The sequence below is a fragment of the Malassezia japonica genome, chromosome 6 (genome assembly GCF_029542785.1).
Source record: "Malassezia japonica chromosome 6, complete sequence".
Lineage (NCBI taxonomy): Eukaryota > Fungi > Basidiomycota > Malasseziomycetes > Malasseziales > Malasseziaceae > Malassezia > Malassezia japonica.
The window spans coordinates 480,828-495,090 of NC_083375.1; the positions used below are offsets into that span (position 1 = coordinate 480,828).

Consider the following 14,263-nt stretch of genomic DNA (forward strand, 5'->3'; position numbering starts at 1 on the left):
TTACTGTGTAAGCTCAATTGACGTACCCATGCATACTTGTCGCTCTTGAGGCGCATACGGCGGTCGAGCATCGCCTCGCTCAGCCGCCCTTCGCGCTGCGCTTTGACTAGGTCGCGCTGCGCGCCCGAGGCAAGGTGCACGCGCGCTCCAGCATTCCACCCTTGCCGCGACCGGCTGATGCGCTCCTCGTCGAGGATACTGCCACTGTCGAGCTTTGCAATCTTTTTCGCGGCACGCGACGCGTGGCGCACGGCGTGCCGAAACTTCCACTGCACACTCACCTCCCACACACAGTGCTCGTCGAGCTCGGTGGCGTCGGCACGCAGCCGCCGCTTGCGGGGGCCATCGGGATTCTTGGGGTCCGACGCGGCCTCTTCCAAGGCGAGCCAGCCGCCGTGGGGGGACTGGAACGCAAAGCCACGGCGGGGGCCCAGCACCACATGATCAGGCAGGGGCGCATCAGCAGGACGCGCGTGCGCGACGTCGACCTGCTTCACGACCCACTCTTCGTGGGGGCCGCGCGCCTCGTTGAACCCGGACACGCTGCCGAAGCGGTCGCACGCAAGAAAGGTGCCTTGCACGCTTTTGAGCGTCCATTGCTCCAGCTCGGGGAGCTTGGTCGAGACCCACACCTGGTGCACGGCCTGCGGCGCGAGCTCGGCGCCGACGACCATCGCACCGTCGTCCACGAGGTCGCTGGGGACTTCGGGGGGGGCAACGGCCGTCGACTCGACCTGTGTGAGGGGAACATTAAAGCTCAGCGCAACACCGCTGCCGCCTTCCAGGCGCTGGTAGATAAACGAGGGGCCATTGACCTCGTTGGGCGTCTCGGCTGGCACCCACGCCTGCTCGTCGCCGCCATACATCTCGGCGTCCGACTCGTCATCCGGGGCATAGCTGCGCTTGCTGCGACTTCCTTCCCCACTCGACTTGGTCTTTTTCCGCTTGGGCTGCGTCAGCCATAGCACGTACCTTGTCGCCTTTGAACGACAGCCGCAGGGACTTGCCCGACATCGTCTGTGGAGAATTGGCCGAATTGGCGATTCCTCCACAATGACGCTCGAGGCGGCCGCGGCGCGACTCGCAGCGCGACTCGCCGAGGGACTGGGGGGTCGAACGGCGAGAAAGCCCGCGGTGCCGGCGTCGGCGCTCGCTCGCCTCGCACTAGATATCGTTCTCGTTGAGGGCCGCATTCGGACAGCGACGCTGATCGATGCATTTGCACCGTCTGGGCGCGACTGCAGCGAAATTGCAAAAGCACTCAAGGACGTACGTCGTGCTACTTACCCAGTGCCAGTGCACCGAGCTCGTGCTCATTGTATTTGCACCGGCCGACCAGGTGTTTGTAGTGAACAGGTCGTGCATGCTCCAGGCGCCAGACACGTCCGATCCTGTCTATGTGTGCGTGAACCCCGCGGTGCCTATCGACGTACGTCGCACTGCTCACTCAGCGCATACCCATGCCTCGTGGAGCACAGGAAATCCTGTCGCATATCCAAGGCGCGTGCCGCGACAGAGGGCCGGCCTACCTCTTGACCTCTTCTGCCCCCGGCGCGGCCAAGCGGTGCATGGTCCCTGCCTGTGGATGGCTCCTGGGCTACCCCGTGATCTATGCACTGCGCGAGGAGCATGCCGCGATCGCTTCCTGTCCTTTGCCACGCTCTTTTGCCACAGACGACGACTGGGAAGAGCTCGCTACCAGCCTCACAGACGTATCTCTCTACCGCGTCGAGGCACAGCTACTCTCTCCTCATACAACACACACGCTCCTTGCTTTCTCTGTACCGCATTCCCTTCCTGACGCAGATACCCTGGTCCAGCAAGCAGCGCGCACGCTCCAGCACCGCTCTCAGCAGGCGCTCGACCAACACCCATGGCAAGCGAGTATAGCAGTACGCACTACCCAAGTACATATGGATCGCGTAGCACTGTAGCTAGCTCCCTCCTTGCCCAGCAGCGGCCTTCTTCGCAGCAGCGGCCTGGGTGAGCCCCTCCACGTACCTCTTGCTTCGCACGGAGCGCGTTTGCATCCGCCTCGCGGCGCTGCGCGAGCGACATGCCGCTCGCGTTCTTTCCCTTGTTCTGGTCGGCCTGCTTTTTTTGGTTCTTGGCACGCGCAAGCTCGCGAGCGTTACCGCCTGCGTCAGTCAGACTACCTACGCGTCATGACGGCGAGAAGGCACGTGGATCGTGTAAGCACCTAGGCCTAATGGGCTCATTTAATCGTGCACGGACATGCGGGGGAAGCTCGCTTATCGGACGAGTCATTTTTGAACACGATGCTCCGGATCCTGTCTCGGGTCCACGCGCCGCGTGCGTTCGCGCCGAATGCCGGTGCCCGCTACTACAGTGTGCCTAGCGCCCGTGCGCCTAGCCTGATTACGCTCGCCGACCTGAGCGCGGCCGAGATGGAGTCGCTCCTGCAGCGCTCTGCGCACTTTAAGAAAACCTGCAAGGAGCACGTCCTGAAAAATGCTGCAATCGACAAGAGCATCAAGGACCAGACAATCGCTCTTACTTTTAGCAAGCGCAGCACGCGTACGCGTGTCGCAAGCGAATCGAGTATCGCGACGCTCGGCGGCCACCCTATGTTCCTCTCGCCGTCCGATATCCAGCTTGGCGTGAACGAGAGCCTACTTGACACGACGCACGTCATAAGCTCGATGGTCGACGGTATCATGGCTCGTGTGGGCGACCACAGCGAGATTGAGACGCTCGCGCAGTACTCCAAGGTGCCGGTGGTCAATGCGCTCTCGAGCCGCTTCCACCCCACGCAGATCCTGGCAGACCTCCTGACGCTCCTCGAGGTCAACGCCGAGCCTGGCGCGCCGCTGCCGCCTTTGTCGAAGCTCGCGGGCCTCAAGGTCGCGTGGGTCGGCGACTCGAACAACATCCTGAACGATATGCTGGTCGCGTACCCCCGCCTGGGCATGCACCTCAGTGTCGCGGCGCCGAGTGGCGAGGCGTACGCCCGCGACCCCGTCGTGTGGGACCTGATGGAAAAGGGCCTCGCCCAGATGCCGAGCGGCGAGCCCAAGGGCGAGGTCGAGTGGTGCCACGACCCTGCCCATGCCGTGCGGGACGCGGACTACATTGTAACCGATACCTGGATCTCTATGGGCGACGAGGCGTCCAAGGACCAGCGCCTGCGCGACTTTGACGGCTTCCAGGTCACCGAGGCGCTCGGCAAACAAGGCAACGCCAAGCCGGACTGGAGATTTTTGCACTGCCTGCCCCGCAAGGCGGAGGAGGTGGACGACGAAGTGTTCTACGGACCTCGCTCGCTCGTCTTCCCGGAAGCAGAGAACCGCAAGTGGACCATCATGGCCATCTTTGACTGGCTTTATGGCCGCAACGCTTTGTAGCGCGCATGATCATAGTGGAATTATGCCGGGGTTAAGCCAAAATCCGCGCTCCCCAGACAGGCTACTTTCGCCACCGTGCGCGCCACTCGGTTTCTCTCGATTACCAGAATGGTGTCTTTCTACGATTTGAAGGCTGCGCTGCCCAAGGGCGAGCGCTTCGATTTCTCGCAGCTGCACAACAAGGTCGTGCTGATTGTGAACACGGCCAGCAAGTGCGGCTTCACTCCGCAGTTTGAGGGCCTCGAGGAGCTGTACAAGAAGTACAACCCCAGGGGCCTCGTTGTCCTCGGCTTCCCTTGCAACCAGTTCGCCAACCAGGACCCCGAGAATGATGAGGGCATCGGCAGCTTCTGCATGAAGAACTACGGCGTGAGCTTCCCCATCATGTCCAAGTCGGACGTGAACGGCGCCCAGACCAACGAGGTCTTCAAGTGGCTCAAGCACGAGAAGCCCGGCATGCTCGGCCTCGAGGGCATCAAGTGGAACTTTACCAAGTTCCTTGTTGACCGCCAGGGCAAGGTCGTGGAGCGCTACTCGCCCACCGCCAAGCCGGAGTCGATCGCGAAGGACATCGAGAAACTTTTGTAATATCCCGTATCGCCGACCACTCATAGAATCTATTTCTTGTCGAACTGCCGCGTCCAGTTGTGTATCAAGGACTGCAATGGAGACATGGGCTTTGGTCCTTTGCTCGGCGTCTCGCTCGCGAGCTTGGGGGGGGCTGCGTGAGAAGAACGACGTACCCTCGCCCTCGCGCGCGTTCTGCGCAATGTATTCGCGCTTGCGCGACTTGTTGACTGTCTTCACCACATACATGCTGGTGAAGAAGGCAACGATCATCGCGCCCCAGCTGCGTCAGCGAGGATACCTACGCAAAGTACATCCGCTTCACAGACCCCGTGTGATTTCTTTCCATTATCGTGGAGGGGAAAATAGACAAGACGCGCAACGCACGGGGCAACGACGATGACGAGCGCAGGGTATGACGAGCTCTTGCTCCTGCAAGCCAGCTTGGTTCCGGAAGAGTTTCAGTGGCGCGGCACGGCCGTAGAGACAGAAGCATGGCAGTCGGCTGTCGCCCAGTACGAGCAGGATGGCGCGGCGAAGAAGGACACGGTCCATTTCTCGCTGCGCGTCAACGAAGCCCTTGGCGTATGGATGAATGTGTCGCTTGATGTTGGCGGAGACGACGCGCCGCCAGGCATCACGGTATCTGCTACGAGCCCGGACGTGTCGCTGGATGCGCTGAGTGCGGTCGTGCGCGAACGGCTCGCCGACGCGGCCAACGAAGGTGGGTAGCGTTTCTGACGCAGACATGCCGAACCGCACCTTTGACGTATACACTGCACTGCAGGAGCATGTCGTGCATATGGAAGCAGAGCGTCCGGCGAGCAAGGAGCCTGCGCAACCGCCGCCCGAGCCTGTGCCTACGCAAACGTCGATGAAGCGCGTTATTTTCTGGTCGCACCACCTCATTGCCCCTTCCAAACGCAAGCAGTTTGCGGCATGGTGCCCTGAGCTACAGGTATGGGGCCTATTCAAGCTAGGGTGCGTTGCTTTACTTATGCAGGTATCCTGGCTTTCTCTGCTTTGAAGGCGAGGCGGACGACGTGGACGAGATGGTGCAGCGCGTCAAGGTGCGCATTCCGACTAACGCAGGGAATGCAGTGGCACGCCATCTCGATGCGTGTCGAGGTCAGCTGGACTAGTACTACCGGCAACCTGGACGAGGCGCTGCGGTCGTGTCTGCTCGCGCACGGCCGCGATGCGCTGCGTGCACCTGGCAAGCTGCGGGTGGATGTCAAAGAGCTCGACGATATGGGCAAATTTGTCGCAGAGTACGCCTCCGTTCTTACACAGACTACGAACGCTATCACTACCCGAGGACGAGATTGCGGATGCGTGCCATCTACGCAAGTCTCAGTAGGGAAAAATTACGCACAGACGCGGCGCGAGCGACGGGCCGAAGCCCTAGTGTAGCAAAGCACAAGTGCTCCATTGGGTACACTGCTCAAGCGCCAGCTCTGGCTGCACAATGTGCTGTGCTGTGCATACCACGCAGACCCCTGCCCTTCACTTTCGTTGGGCGTAGCCCATACTCTCCATGATACCAAGAAAGGAAGAGCACAGGAAACAACATATCGTTCGTATGGAGAGTAGCTCAATGAGACTTTACAGGAGTCGTCGGCGGGTGCCTCGGCCTGCGAGCAGCGATGCAGTGACAGTGCAAGCCACGCTTGCCTGCACGCTGCGGGGTTCATGTTAGGATTACCAAGTGACTACACGTCTGGCGTCCGAGTCGCTAGCGCATCGCCGAAAGGCGCGTCCATGACCAGCTCGCCGGCTCAGGCATCAGCCGAGCTCAGCAAACGTGCTGCTGCGTCTCCAGGATACCAGCGTGCTCCAAGTCCATAGGCCTGCCTTGTGGCATGCACAGCGTGTAAAGCAAGCACACGTGCTTACTAAGCTACGAGCAGAGCGTCTCGACGGCGTGGGCCGTGCGCACTTTCGTGTCGCGCTGGGTGAGAACGAGAACATACGATGAGGCCCGAGATGGCTTTAAAGTGGGGATGTGCCGCACTTCCTGGTGTGAGACAAGACACGTACCGAGGAGCTGGAAGAGGAGCGACTCGGACGTGGACACCGTAGCCCCGGCGGCGCGCATCGTCTGGGTGAGCCGATCAACGTACATCGACCGCGATCGGCACCTCGTTGCGGTTGCATGAGCTGATGCCGTCACGCACAACGTGGACGCGTGCACCGGCGTGCGTCAAGTCCAGTGCGGTCTGGAGGACGCACACGTGCGATTCGATGCCGCACAGGATGAACTCGACATCGGTGTACTGCAGCGACTTACCGGAAGCACTCTTGAGCATGTCCAGCACAAGCCCGTTCGCGGCCATGCTAAACGTGCTCTTGTCGCGGATCGCGTGCTCCTTGACCCCCCGGATTTCCGAGGCGAGCTCGGGGACGGTGGGCCCGAGGCCTGCGTCAGTGCATCCACGCACCCTTGGGGTACTGCTCTGTAGCCAGCGTCGGGATCTCGAGAATCTGTGCGGCCTTGACGAGCTTGTCAGCCGTGCTCAGGACATGGTCAAAGTGGTAAATCGCCGGGCTGCGTCAGGCGCGGTGCGTACCGAAACTGCGTCAGCAGCACGGCATACCTTTTCCTGCATATCGCTTCATCAGACACACTACCTACCAGATCAAAAGCACCGCCGGCTTGGCAAACGGCAGCGCACGCTGTGCGAGGGCGGTCGTCATGGCGGGGCGGTCACCCGACCACCACGTGGCAGATCCTTTAACAGGAATTGACTAGGTACGAGGCTACGTAGTTTACTCGTAGATCCACTCGTCGACAGCACGCTTGTACTCGATGGTAGCGTCCTGCTCGCCGAACCAAAGGGCGATCTCCTTCTTGGCGGAGTCGACCGAGTCGGAGCCGTGGCAGATGTTGCGGCCGACGTCGATGGCGCTGGATTAATAGCAAATGTACGTACAAGTCACCGCGGATCGTACCGGGGGCCGAAGCCAGGGGGTTGGTAGCACCAAGGAGGACACGGCCCTGCTTGACCACGTCCTTACCCTGCCAGACCATGGCGACAACGGGGCCCGAGGTCATGTACTTGATCAGACCAGGGAAGAAGGGCTTGCCCTTGAGGTCGGCGTAGTGCTGGGTAAGCCAAAGGGAACGTACCTTCTCGAGGTGGTCCTGACCAGCGTGCACGAGCTTCATGGCCACAAGCTGGAAGCCACGGTTCTCGAAGCGCTCGATGATCTTGCCGACGAGACCGCGCTGGACGCCGTCGGGCTTAATCATGATGTAGGCTGGGTCAGCGGCTACCACCTACTCTGCTCAGTCGCCATGATGAAAGTAGAGGATGAGAAGAAACGTGCACGACGCCAGCGTTAAACCACGTGACGCCTACGACGCGACTTTGCCCGTGAGCTCCACACGCTCCTTATGCCCGTGCGCCCGATGGCATGCCGCCTTGTGCGGCCGAGCGCTTTGGCGCGAGTGCCGATCCAGATCCGTGTGCCCCAGATGATGCGTGCACCTTGTGTGCAGGTGTGCGGCGTGCGCGCTTCGCATTCGGCGCATGCTCCGCTGCGTTCTGCGTCGCGCGGCCTCTGGGCGGCCGGCGCGGGCGCTGGCCTCGTCGCCTATCTTGCAATGCATGACAAGATGCACAGCGACGAGGACAAGAAAGAGGTGCAAGTGCACGAGCCCGAAGAAGAAAAGCCGCAGACACTCCTTCGCAAGACCGGACGCATTCTCTTCGTGTACATCATCGAACCGATCCTCGTCTTTCAGCGCTTCCTTGTCCTGGCCGTGATTTTCGCGCCAGTGATCCTTGCATCGCCGATGCTGCTTGTCGGAAAGGTCTCGGAAGAGACTAGTGCAGACGGCACCGAGCGCGCTGGCGAGCGATGGGGGGCCCTTTGGTGGTACGGTCTGCTGGTCGCGCAGATGGGCCGCGCGGGTCCCACCTTTGTGAAGCTCGGCCAGTGGGCGGGCTCGCGCCACGATCTCTTTCCGGATGCGCTCTGTGATCGCCTCTCGAAGCTGCACTCGAACAACAATCCCCATCCTTTCCAACATACCAAGCAGGTGCTGGAGCGCGTGTTTGGCAAGCCGTTTGACGAGATCTTTGCCTCGTTTGAGCACACGCCGGTAGGCTGTGGTGCGGTCGGCCAGGTGTATCGTGCGGTGTTGCGCGATGACCTGCTGCCGCCGGACTACCTCGCGTCGAAGCAGGAGGACAAGGCGCTCGCCGAGACCGCACACAAGATCGGCCGCGAGCTGGCCCTGACCTACGAGCACGACGAGACCGAGCCGCGCATGCCGACTGCGGCGGTGGCCATCAAGGTGCTCCACCCTCATGTGCACCGCACGATCAACTACGATATTCGCATTATGCGTTTCTTTGCCGACACGCTCAATTCGCTGCCGGGCATGCGCTGGGTCTCGCTGCCGGAAGAGGTTGCGCAGTTCTCGACACTGATGTTCTCTCAGCTTGACCTGCGGCAAGAGGCGAACAACCTCGCGCGCTTTGAGCGCAACTTTGCGGCGCGCGGCAGTGCCGTGACGTTCCCTCGGCCGCTGCTCGACTTTTGCTCGCGCGATGTGCTGATCGAGGAAATGATCGATGCCGTGCCGCTCAAGTACTTCCTTCAACTGGGCGGCTTGGACTACGATACCCGCATCGCGGACCTTGGCTTGGACGCTTTCTTGGTACGTTGCTACACTGACACAGAACATGCTCCTGATCGACAACTTTACACACGCCGATCTGCACCCGGGTAACATCATGGTCAAGTTTTACCGGCCGACCACGCGCTCGATCTTGCAGAACCTCTTGTCGCGCATCCTCGCGAGCTTCGACCCCGACTACCGCCTCAGTGCGCAGTACAAGTCGGGCATCGTCGCGGACAAGAAGGTCGTGCAGGTCCTCATGTCCAAGACCAAGGACAAGAAGGCGTGGCTCGAGGAGCTGCAGCTCCTCGAAGACGAGGGCTACCTCCCGGAACTCGTGTTCCTCGACGCGGGTCTCGTGTCCGAGCTCTCGGCGATGAACCGCCGCAACTTTTTGGATTTATTCTCGGCCGTGGCCAGCTTTGACGGCGCGATGGCGGGCAAGCTCATGGTCGAACGCTGCCGCTCCCCAGAACTCGTTACGGACAAGAAGGGCTTTGAGAATAAGATCGACACGATCGTGAGCAGCGTCAAGAACAATACATTCAGCTTGGCCAACTTGCAGATCGGCGACGTGCTCTCCGAGGTGTTGCGTGCCGTGCGCACCTACCATGTCAAGATGGAACCGGACTTTGTCGATACGGTCATCAGCATTCTGATCCTCGAAGGCATTGGACGCCGCCTCGATCCCGACCTCGATGTACGTATCCTGACTAACGCAGCTTTTCCGCTCCGCCATTCCTATTCTGCGCAAACTCGGACAGCGCATGTCGGGCGACGATGAAGAACTTGCTGTGCTCCGCGAAAAGGCAAGCCTCAAGACAGTGATTCCGATGGTGAAGCTGTGGTTCTATGTCGAGACGCGCTCGCTTCTCATGGGCATCACCAACTCGCCGGAACGTGTCAATGCGTTTGTGCGCTACGGATGGTTTTCGGATTAATCATAGTGATGCCTTATAGAGAGGACACACCGCAACGTATAAATGGGCCCGGCAGTTCTCGTGTAGGAACTCCGAAGATGGGCGCCAAGCATCTTAATCAGCAAACCGCCCATTTAAATTAATTGGCGCACATGCCGTACGAACGTACGCCTCACGTGCTGCTTGCACGGACGCCGATAGTCCAGCGCTCTACGCACCTGCTGCCATGACAGATGCTGCTGCATTGTCAGAGGTCACTGCAGCCGGCACGGAGGGTGCACCGATGCCGGATGTCGACACGGAAAAGCAAGCCGACGGCATTCCTTTGAACGACCTGACCAAGGAGGCAGAGCGCGGCGGGAATCGCAAGTTTCACGTTCGGACGCGCATGCATTGGTACCAGTTCTGGCTTTACAAAGATGACCCACCTCCTCCGCCAGAGTCGCTGGACGATTCAAAAGAGCTCCCTATCGCAAAACTCAATCTGTTTAGCGACTGGACCTACCACTGGATCATGCCCTTACTGAAGCTCGGATACCGCCGCCCGCTGGAGGCGACCGACCTTTGGAAGATGGATGATCCTCGTACAGCAAAGCATATCAGCAACCTGTTGATCGAACGCTGGACCGAGCGTGTCGCCAAAGCCGACGCTCACAACGAGCGTCTCGAACGCGGCGAAATCAACCCTAGTGTAAAACTAATGAAGAAATGGCGCAAGGAAGCGGAAAAGGAGTCAGCTACAAACCTTGGCGGCGAGGCAAGCGTCGAGGAGCGTGTCAAGGCAAAAGAGGCCTGCTGGCGATCGCCCGTGCTCAAGTATGTAAAGGCGGAATTCCGCACACCCGAGCTCAGGCGCCAGCACGACATTGCAGGAAAAGTGAAGACGGCAAGCAAACGCGCCAACCTCTTCTTTGCGCTGTTTGATATTTTCTGGCCAAACGTCACTGTGGCCTACATCTCCAAACTATTAGGTGACACGGCCTACCTAGGCTCAACTTTGCTCATGGAGAAGATCATCGACGCTGTGAGCAAGGAGGATACGGGTCTTGCGTGCGGCTATGTTGTGGTTATGTTTGCCATTATGATCATCAGCAACCTACTTACCAATCGCTTCTATTATCAGTCGATGTACATTGGTGTTTTTACGCGTGCCGCCCTTGTGTCTGGTATCTACAAGCGCGCCCTTAACATGCAGGGTCGCGACCGCTCGACCGGCAAGCTCGTCAATCATATTTCAACGGACGTGTCCCGCATCGATTTTGGTGCGCAATGGTGGCTTGTCACGTTCACCGCTCCAGTGGAACTGATTGTTTGCATCATTATCCTACTTTCACGATTCGGCGTCTCGTGTCTGTCGGGCTTTGCGCTGGTGGTGGTTGTCCTTCCCATTCAGGCTTCCTGCATGAAATTTCTCTTTGATCTCCGCAACAAATCGCTGGAATGGACCGATCGTCGTGCGCGGCGTACGCAGGAAGTCCTGTCGGGCATGCGTATCGTCAAGTTGTTTTCATACGAGTCCAACTTTTTGCAATGGATCAGCAAGCTACGTCGCAACGAGCTAAAATATATCTTTAGGCTTACTGTAAGGTTGGCGGCACTCCTTGCCACTGCCATTGGCCTCCCAGTGCTTGCCGGCGTGCTTGCTGTCATTACTTTTTATTTCAAGGAAGGGCATCTCGATGCATCCAAAGTCTTCCCGGCCGTGACGCTCTTTCAGCTCATCCGTCTGCCGCTGATGTTTTTGCCGTTCGGGCTAAGTGTCATTGCGGACGGTTATGCATCCATTTTGCGTTTAAGCGAAGTGTTCTATGCCCAGCAACACGATGTATCGGTCAAATCGGATGCGTTGTCGCCGTACGGCCTCCAATTCACCGACGCTCAATTCGAATGGGACGATGTTAGCGAAGACCCAACTCTGAAACCGACAACGACAGAGGAAAAGAAGGAGAAAAGGAAGCAGAAGCAGAAGCAGAAGCGTCTGTGGGCATTTCTCCGAAAAAACCGCAAGAATGTCCCTGCATCGGAAAAGAAGCGGCTTGGACTCTTTCGCAGGAAGGCCAAGAAGGAAGATCTCGCGCTTATTGGAGGAAAGCCCAAACCCAAGCCGGTAGAAGACTCGCCTAGCGACTTTATTATGGCGCCGCTCAACCTCGCCATTAAACGTGGCGAGCTATGCGCAATTATCGGCCCAGTTGGTTCTGGCAAATCATCCTTGTTGCTCGGCGCCATTGGCGAGATGCGCAAAGTGTCGGGCGACGTGACATGGGGATCGCAACGCATTGCGTACTGCTCACAGTCGGCCTGGATTCAGAACGCAACGTTGCGGGACAATATCCTCTTCGGCCAACCGTTTGACGAGGATCGGTACTGGGAATGCGTTGAGCGAGCCGAACTGGTAGCTGATTTGGCCATGCTCCAGAATGGCGACCTGACCGAGATTGGCGAGCGTGGTGTGACACTGTCAGGTGGACAGAAACAACGTGTCAATATTGCTCGAGCTTTGTATTACGATGCCGACGTTATTTGCCTCGACGATCCCCTCTCAGCGGTCGATGCACACGTTGGAAAAGCACTTTTCAACAACGCGATCCTTCCTTTGCGTTCGCGCGGAAAAACGATTTTGCTCGTAACACATGCGATCCAGTACTTGGAAGGCTGCGACAGAATCGTTTCCATGGATGACGGACGTATCGAAGAGGTCGGTACTTTTGCCGAGCTCATGGCTGCACGCGGTCATTTTTACCAAACGATGCAAAACTACAGCACGCTCCGCCAGACTGGCGTAGAGGAAGACGCAAACGATCTTGCTGCGGAAGTGGAAGCAGGCAAGTCCAAGCCAAAGCTCGACACGGGAAAGCTCAGCAAGCCAGGAGGCAACACGATGGAGCTGGAAGAGCGCAATACGGGTGCCGTCGACATGTTTGTATGGAAGGCGTACCTGAGAGCAGGTAAAGCCATGGTACTTGTACCCCTCGCGTTTATTTTTGCCTGCTGTATGCAAGCTTCAACAACTCTTACTACGTACTGGCTGAACTGGTGGGCGGAATGGAACATTACAGGCGAACACAGTATGGGGTTCTCTCTTGGACTGTACATCATGCTAGGCGTGATGCAGTTCATCTTCAATTTTATCGCCGATATTTTGCTTGGACTGATGACCTATTTTGCTTCGCGGAAGCTGCACGACAATGCCATGAAGCGTGTGATGTATTCGCCGATGGCCTGGTTTGATACAACACCCATTGGCCGGATCATTAACCGTTTTGGTAAAGACATTGACGTACTGGACAACCAAGTAAGTGGTCTTTTGCGCCAGAGTGTCGCGACCTTTATGACAATGCTAGGCGCTGGTGCAATGATTATTGCCCTTACGTACTACTTTGCCATTGTCATTGTCGGTGTGCTTCTCATTTCGTGGTTCATTTCCACGTATTACCGCGCCTCGTCGCGCGAATTCAAGCGTGTCGATGCGCTACTGCGGAGCACGTTGTACTCACATTTTGCCGAGTCGCTCACAGGTCTGACGACCATCCGTGCGTACAACGAATCCAAGCGGTTCCTGTACGAAAACTACAAGGCGATGGATCTGCAAAACCGTGCCTATTTCCTTACCATTGTGAATCGGCGCTGGCTGGGCTTGCGTCTTGATTTACTTGGTTCGCTTTGTGTGCTTGTGGTAGGCATTCTTGCTGCTGTGCGTGTGCATGGCATGGGTGCTGGCCAAAGCGGTGTCGTGCTTTCGATGATGATCACCATTGCTCAGTCGCTCAGCATGCTCACATCCGAGCTCACTGAGCTCGAAAATGAGATGAACTCGGCTGAACGCCTTGTCTATTACGCCGAGACACTCGACCAGGAGGCGCCACAACAAATTCCCGACACAAAGCCACCGGCCTCGTGGCCAGACCATGGCGCTATCGACCTGGATAATCTCTGGCTCAAGTACCGGCCCAATCTGCCGAATGTTCTCAAAGGCGTCACATTGCATGTCAACGGCGGCGAAAAGGTTGGTATTGTAGGGCGGACCGGTGCAGGGAAAAGTTCAATCTTGACCGTGCTTTTACGTCTCTCGGAAGCGACGCAAGGTACGATCTCGATCGACGGCATTAACGTGTCCATGATCGGCCTCGAAGATTTGCGCCTAGCGATCGCCATTCTTCCTCAAGAACCACTTCTGTTTAGCGGCACATTACGCTCAAACCTCGATCCCTTTGGACTTTACGACGATGCGAGGCTCTGGGACGCGATGCAGCGTGCCTACCTAACAGGTCCGACCAGTGCAACGACGACCGAAGATGTCATCCACGATCCGAGCGTACCGATGACGGAGCGCACCAAGATGCAAGGGGATGCACAGGCGAAAGAACCTGGCACTGAAAGCAAAGCACTCACACGCCTTTCGCTTGACTCAATCATTGATGAAGAAGGCGCAAACTTGTCGGTTGGTCAGCGTTCCCTCGTGTCGCTCGCTCGCGCGCTGGTGCGCAATTCCAAGATCATTCTTCTGGACGAGGCGACGGCCTCTGTGGACCTCGAAACCGATGCCAAGATCCAAAAGACGATCCGCACCGAGTTTGCTGACCGCACGCTGCTCTGTATTGCGCACCGCCTAAGCACGATCATCGGCTATGACCGCATTGTCGTGATGGAAGACGGCAAGGTCGTCGAGTTTGATACGCCCCTCACACTCTTTGACCGGTCCGATGGTATTTTCCGTGGCATGTGCAGCCGCAGCAGCATTTCACGGGACGATATTCTCCAAGCACGCCCATAATTCGCAT

General features: G+C 58.2%; 11 protein-coding genes across 11 annotated transcripts; 6 read left to right on the forward strand and 5 right to left on the reverse strand.

The window, feature by feature from the left end:
• On the reverse strand, window positions 1-1,014 carry MJAP1_003399 (uncharacterized protein; the record flags this gene model as incomplete). Its single annotated transcript, XM_060267327.1, is given in 3 exon segments — window positions 1-12; window positions 27-950; window positions 973-1,014. 3 exon segments carry the CDS (start codon window positions 1,012-1,014, stop codon window positions 1-3), a joined length of 978 nt encoding a protein of 325 aa, XP_060123310.1.
• Window positions 1,015-1,053: 39 nt separating this feature from the next.
• On the forward strand, window positions 1,054-1,926 carry MJAP1_003400 (uncharacterized protein; the record flags this gene model as incomplete). Its single annotated transcript, XM_060267328.1, has 4 exons — window positions 1,054-1,269; window positions 1,292-1,429; window positions 1,479-1,712; window positions 1,909-1,926. 4 exons carry the CDS (start codon window positions 1,054-1,056, stop codon window positions 1,924-1,926), a joined length of 606 nt encoding a protein of 201 aa, XP_060123311.1.
• An 8-nt stretch (window positions 1,927-1,934) lies between these two features.
• MJAP1_003401 (uncharacterized protein) lies at window positions 1,935-2,167 on the reverse strand (the record flags this gene model as incomplete). Its single annotated transcript, XM_060267329.1, has 3 exons — window positions 1,935-1,979; window positions 2,002-2,138; window positions 2,161-2,167. 3 exons carry the CDS (start codon window positions 2,165-2,167, stop codon window positions 1,935-1,937), a joined length of 189 nt encoding a protein of 62 aa, XP_060123312.1.
• A 112-nt stretch (window positions 2,168-2,279) lies between these two features.
• ARG3 (ornithine carbamoyltransferase) lies at window positions 2,280-3,365 on the forward strand (the record flags this gene model as incomplete). The annotated part of the gene is made up of 1 exon (XM_060267330.1): window positions 2,280-3,365. The coding sequence occupies one exon, from the start codon at window positions 2,280-2,282 to the stop codon at window positions 3,363-3,365; it is 1,086 nt and encodes a 361-aa protein (XP_060123313.1).
• Window positions 3,366-3,473: 108 nt separating this feature from the next.
• GPX2 (glutathione peroxidase) lies at window positions 3,474-3,953 on the forward strand (the record flags this gene model as incomplete). The annotated part of the gene is made up of 1 exon (XM_060267331.1): window positions 3,474-3,953. One exon carries the CDS (start codon window positions 3,474-3,476, stop codon window positions 3,951-3,953), a length of 480 nt encoding a protein of 159 aa, XP_060123314.1.
• Window positions 3,954-3,982: 29 nt separating this feature from the next.
• MJAP1_003404 (uncharacterized protein) lies at window positions 3,983-4,181 on the reverse strand (the record flags this gene model as incomplete). Its single annotated transcript, XM_060267332.1, has 2 exons — window positions 3,983-4,086; window positions 4,109-4,181. The coding sequence occupies 2 exons, from the start codon at window positions 4,179-4,181 to the stop codon at window positions 3,983-3,985; spliced, it is 177 nt and encodes a 58-aa protein (XP_060123315.1).
• A 150-nt stretch (window positions 4,182-4,331) lies between these two features.
• Window positions 4,332-5,292, forward strand: MJAP1_003405 (uncharacterized protein; the record flags this gene model as incomplete). The annotated part of the gene is made up of 5 exons (XM_060267333.1): window positions 4,332-4,656; window positions 4,679-4,913; window positions 4,936-5,002; window positions 5,025-5,203; window positions 5,226-5,292. 5 exons carry the CDS (start codon window positions 4,332-4,334, stop codon window positions 5,290-5,292), a joined length of 873 nt encoding a protein of 290 aa, XP_060123316.1.
• Window positions 5,293-5,832: 540 nt separating this feature from the next.
• HEM13_2 (coproporphyrinogen oxidase) lies at window positions 5,833-6,629 on the reverse strand (the record flags this gene model as incomplete). The annotated part of the gene is made up of 8 exons (XM_060267334.1): window positions 5,833-5,883; window positions 5,906-5,922; window positions 5,973-6,033; window positions 6,056-6,351; window positions 6,374-6,480; window positions 6,503-6,507; window positions 6,530-6,545; window positions 6,568-6,629. The coding sequence occupies 8 exons, from the start codon at window positions 6,627-6,629 to the stop codon at window positions 5,833-5,835; spliced, it is 615 nt and encodes a 204-aa protein (XP_060123317.1).
• A 72-nt stretch (window positions 6,630-6,701) lies between these two features.
• Window positions 6,702-7,232, reverse strand: ndk1_2 (nucleoside-diphosphate kinase; the record flags this gene model as incomplete). The annotated part of the gene is made up of 4 exons (XM_060267335.1): window positions 6,702-6,840; window positions 6,866-7,038; window positions 7,063-7,193; window positions 7,217-7,232. 4 exons carry the CDS (start codon window positions 7,230-7,232, stop codon window positions 6,702-6,704), a joined length of 459 nt encoding a protein of 152 aa, XP_060123318.1.
• Window positions 7,233-7,329: 97 nt separating this feature from the next.
• MJAP1_003408 (uncharacterized protein) lies at window positions 7,330-9,503 on the forward strand (the record flags this gene model as incomplete). The annotated part of the gene is made up of 3 exons (XM_060267336.1): window positions 7,330-8,601; window positions 8,624-9,262; window positions 9,285-9,503. 3 exons carry the CDS (start codon window positions 7,330-7,332, stop codon window positions 9,501-9,503), a joined length of 2,130 nt encoding a protein of 709 aa, XP_060123319.1.
• Window positions 9,504-9,708: 205 nt separating this feature from the next.
• MJAP1_003409 (uncharacterized protein) lies at window positions 9,709-14,256 on the forward strand (the record flags this gene model as incomplete). Its single annotated transcript, XM_060267337.1, has 6 exons — window positions 9,709-11,644; window positions 11,779-11,801; window positions 11,902-11,947; window positions 12,029-12,430; window positions 12,542-12,550; window positions 12,587-14,256. 6 exons carry the CDS (start codon window positions 9,709-9,711, stop codon window positions 14,254-14,256), a joined length of 4,086 nt encoding a protein of 1,361 aa, XP_060123320.1.
• Between the last annotated feature and the right edge of the window lie 7 nt (window positions 14,257-14,263).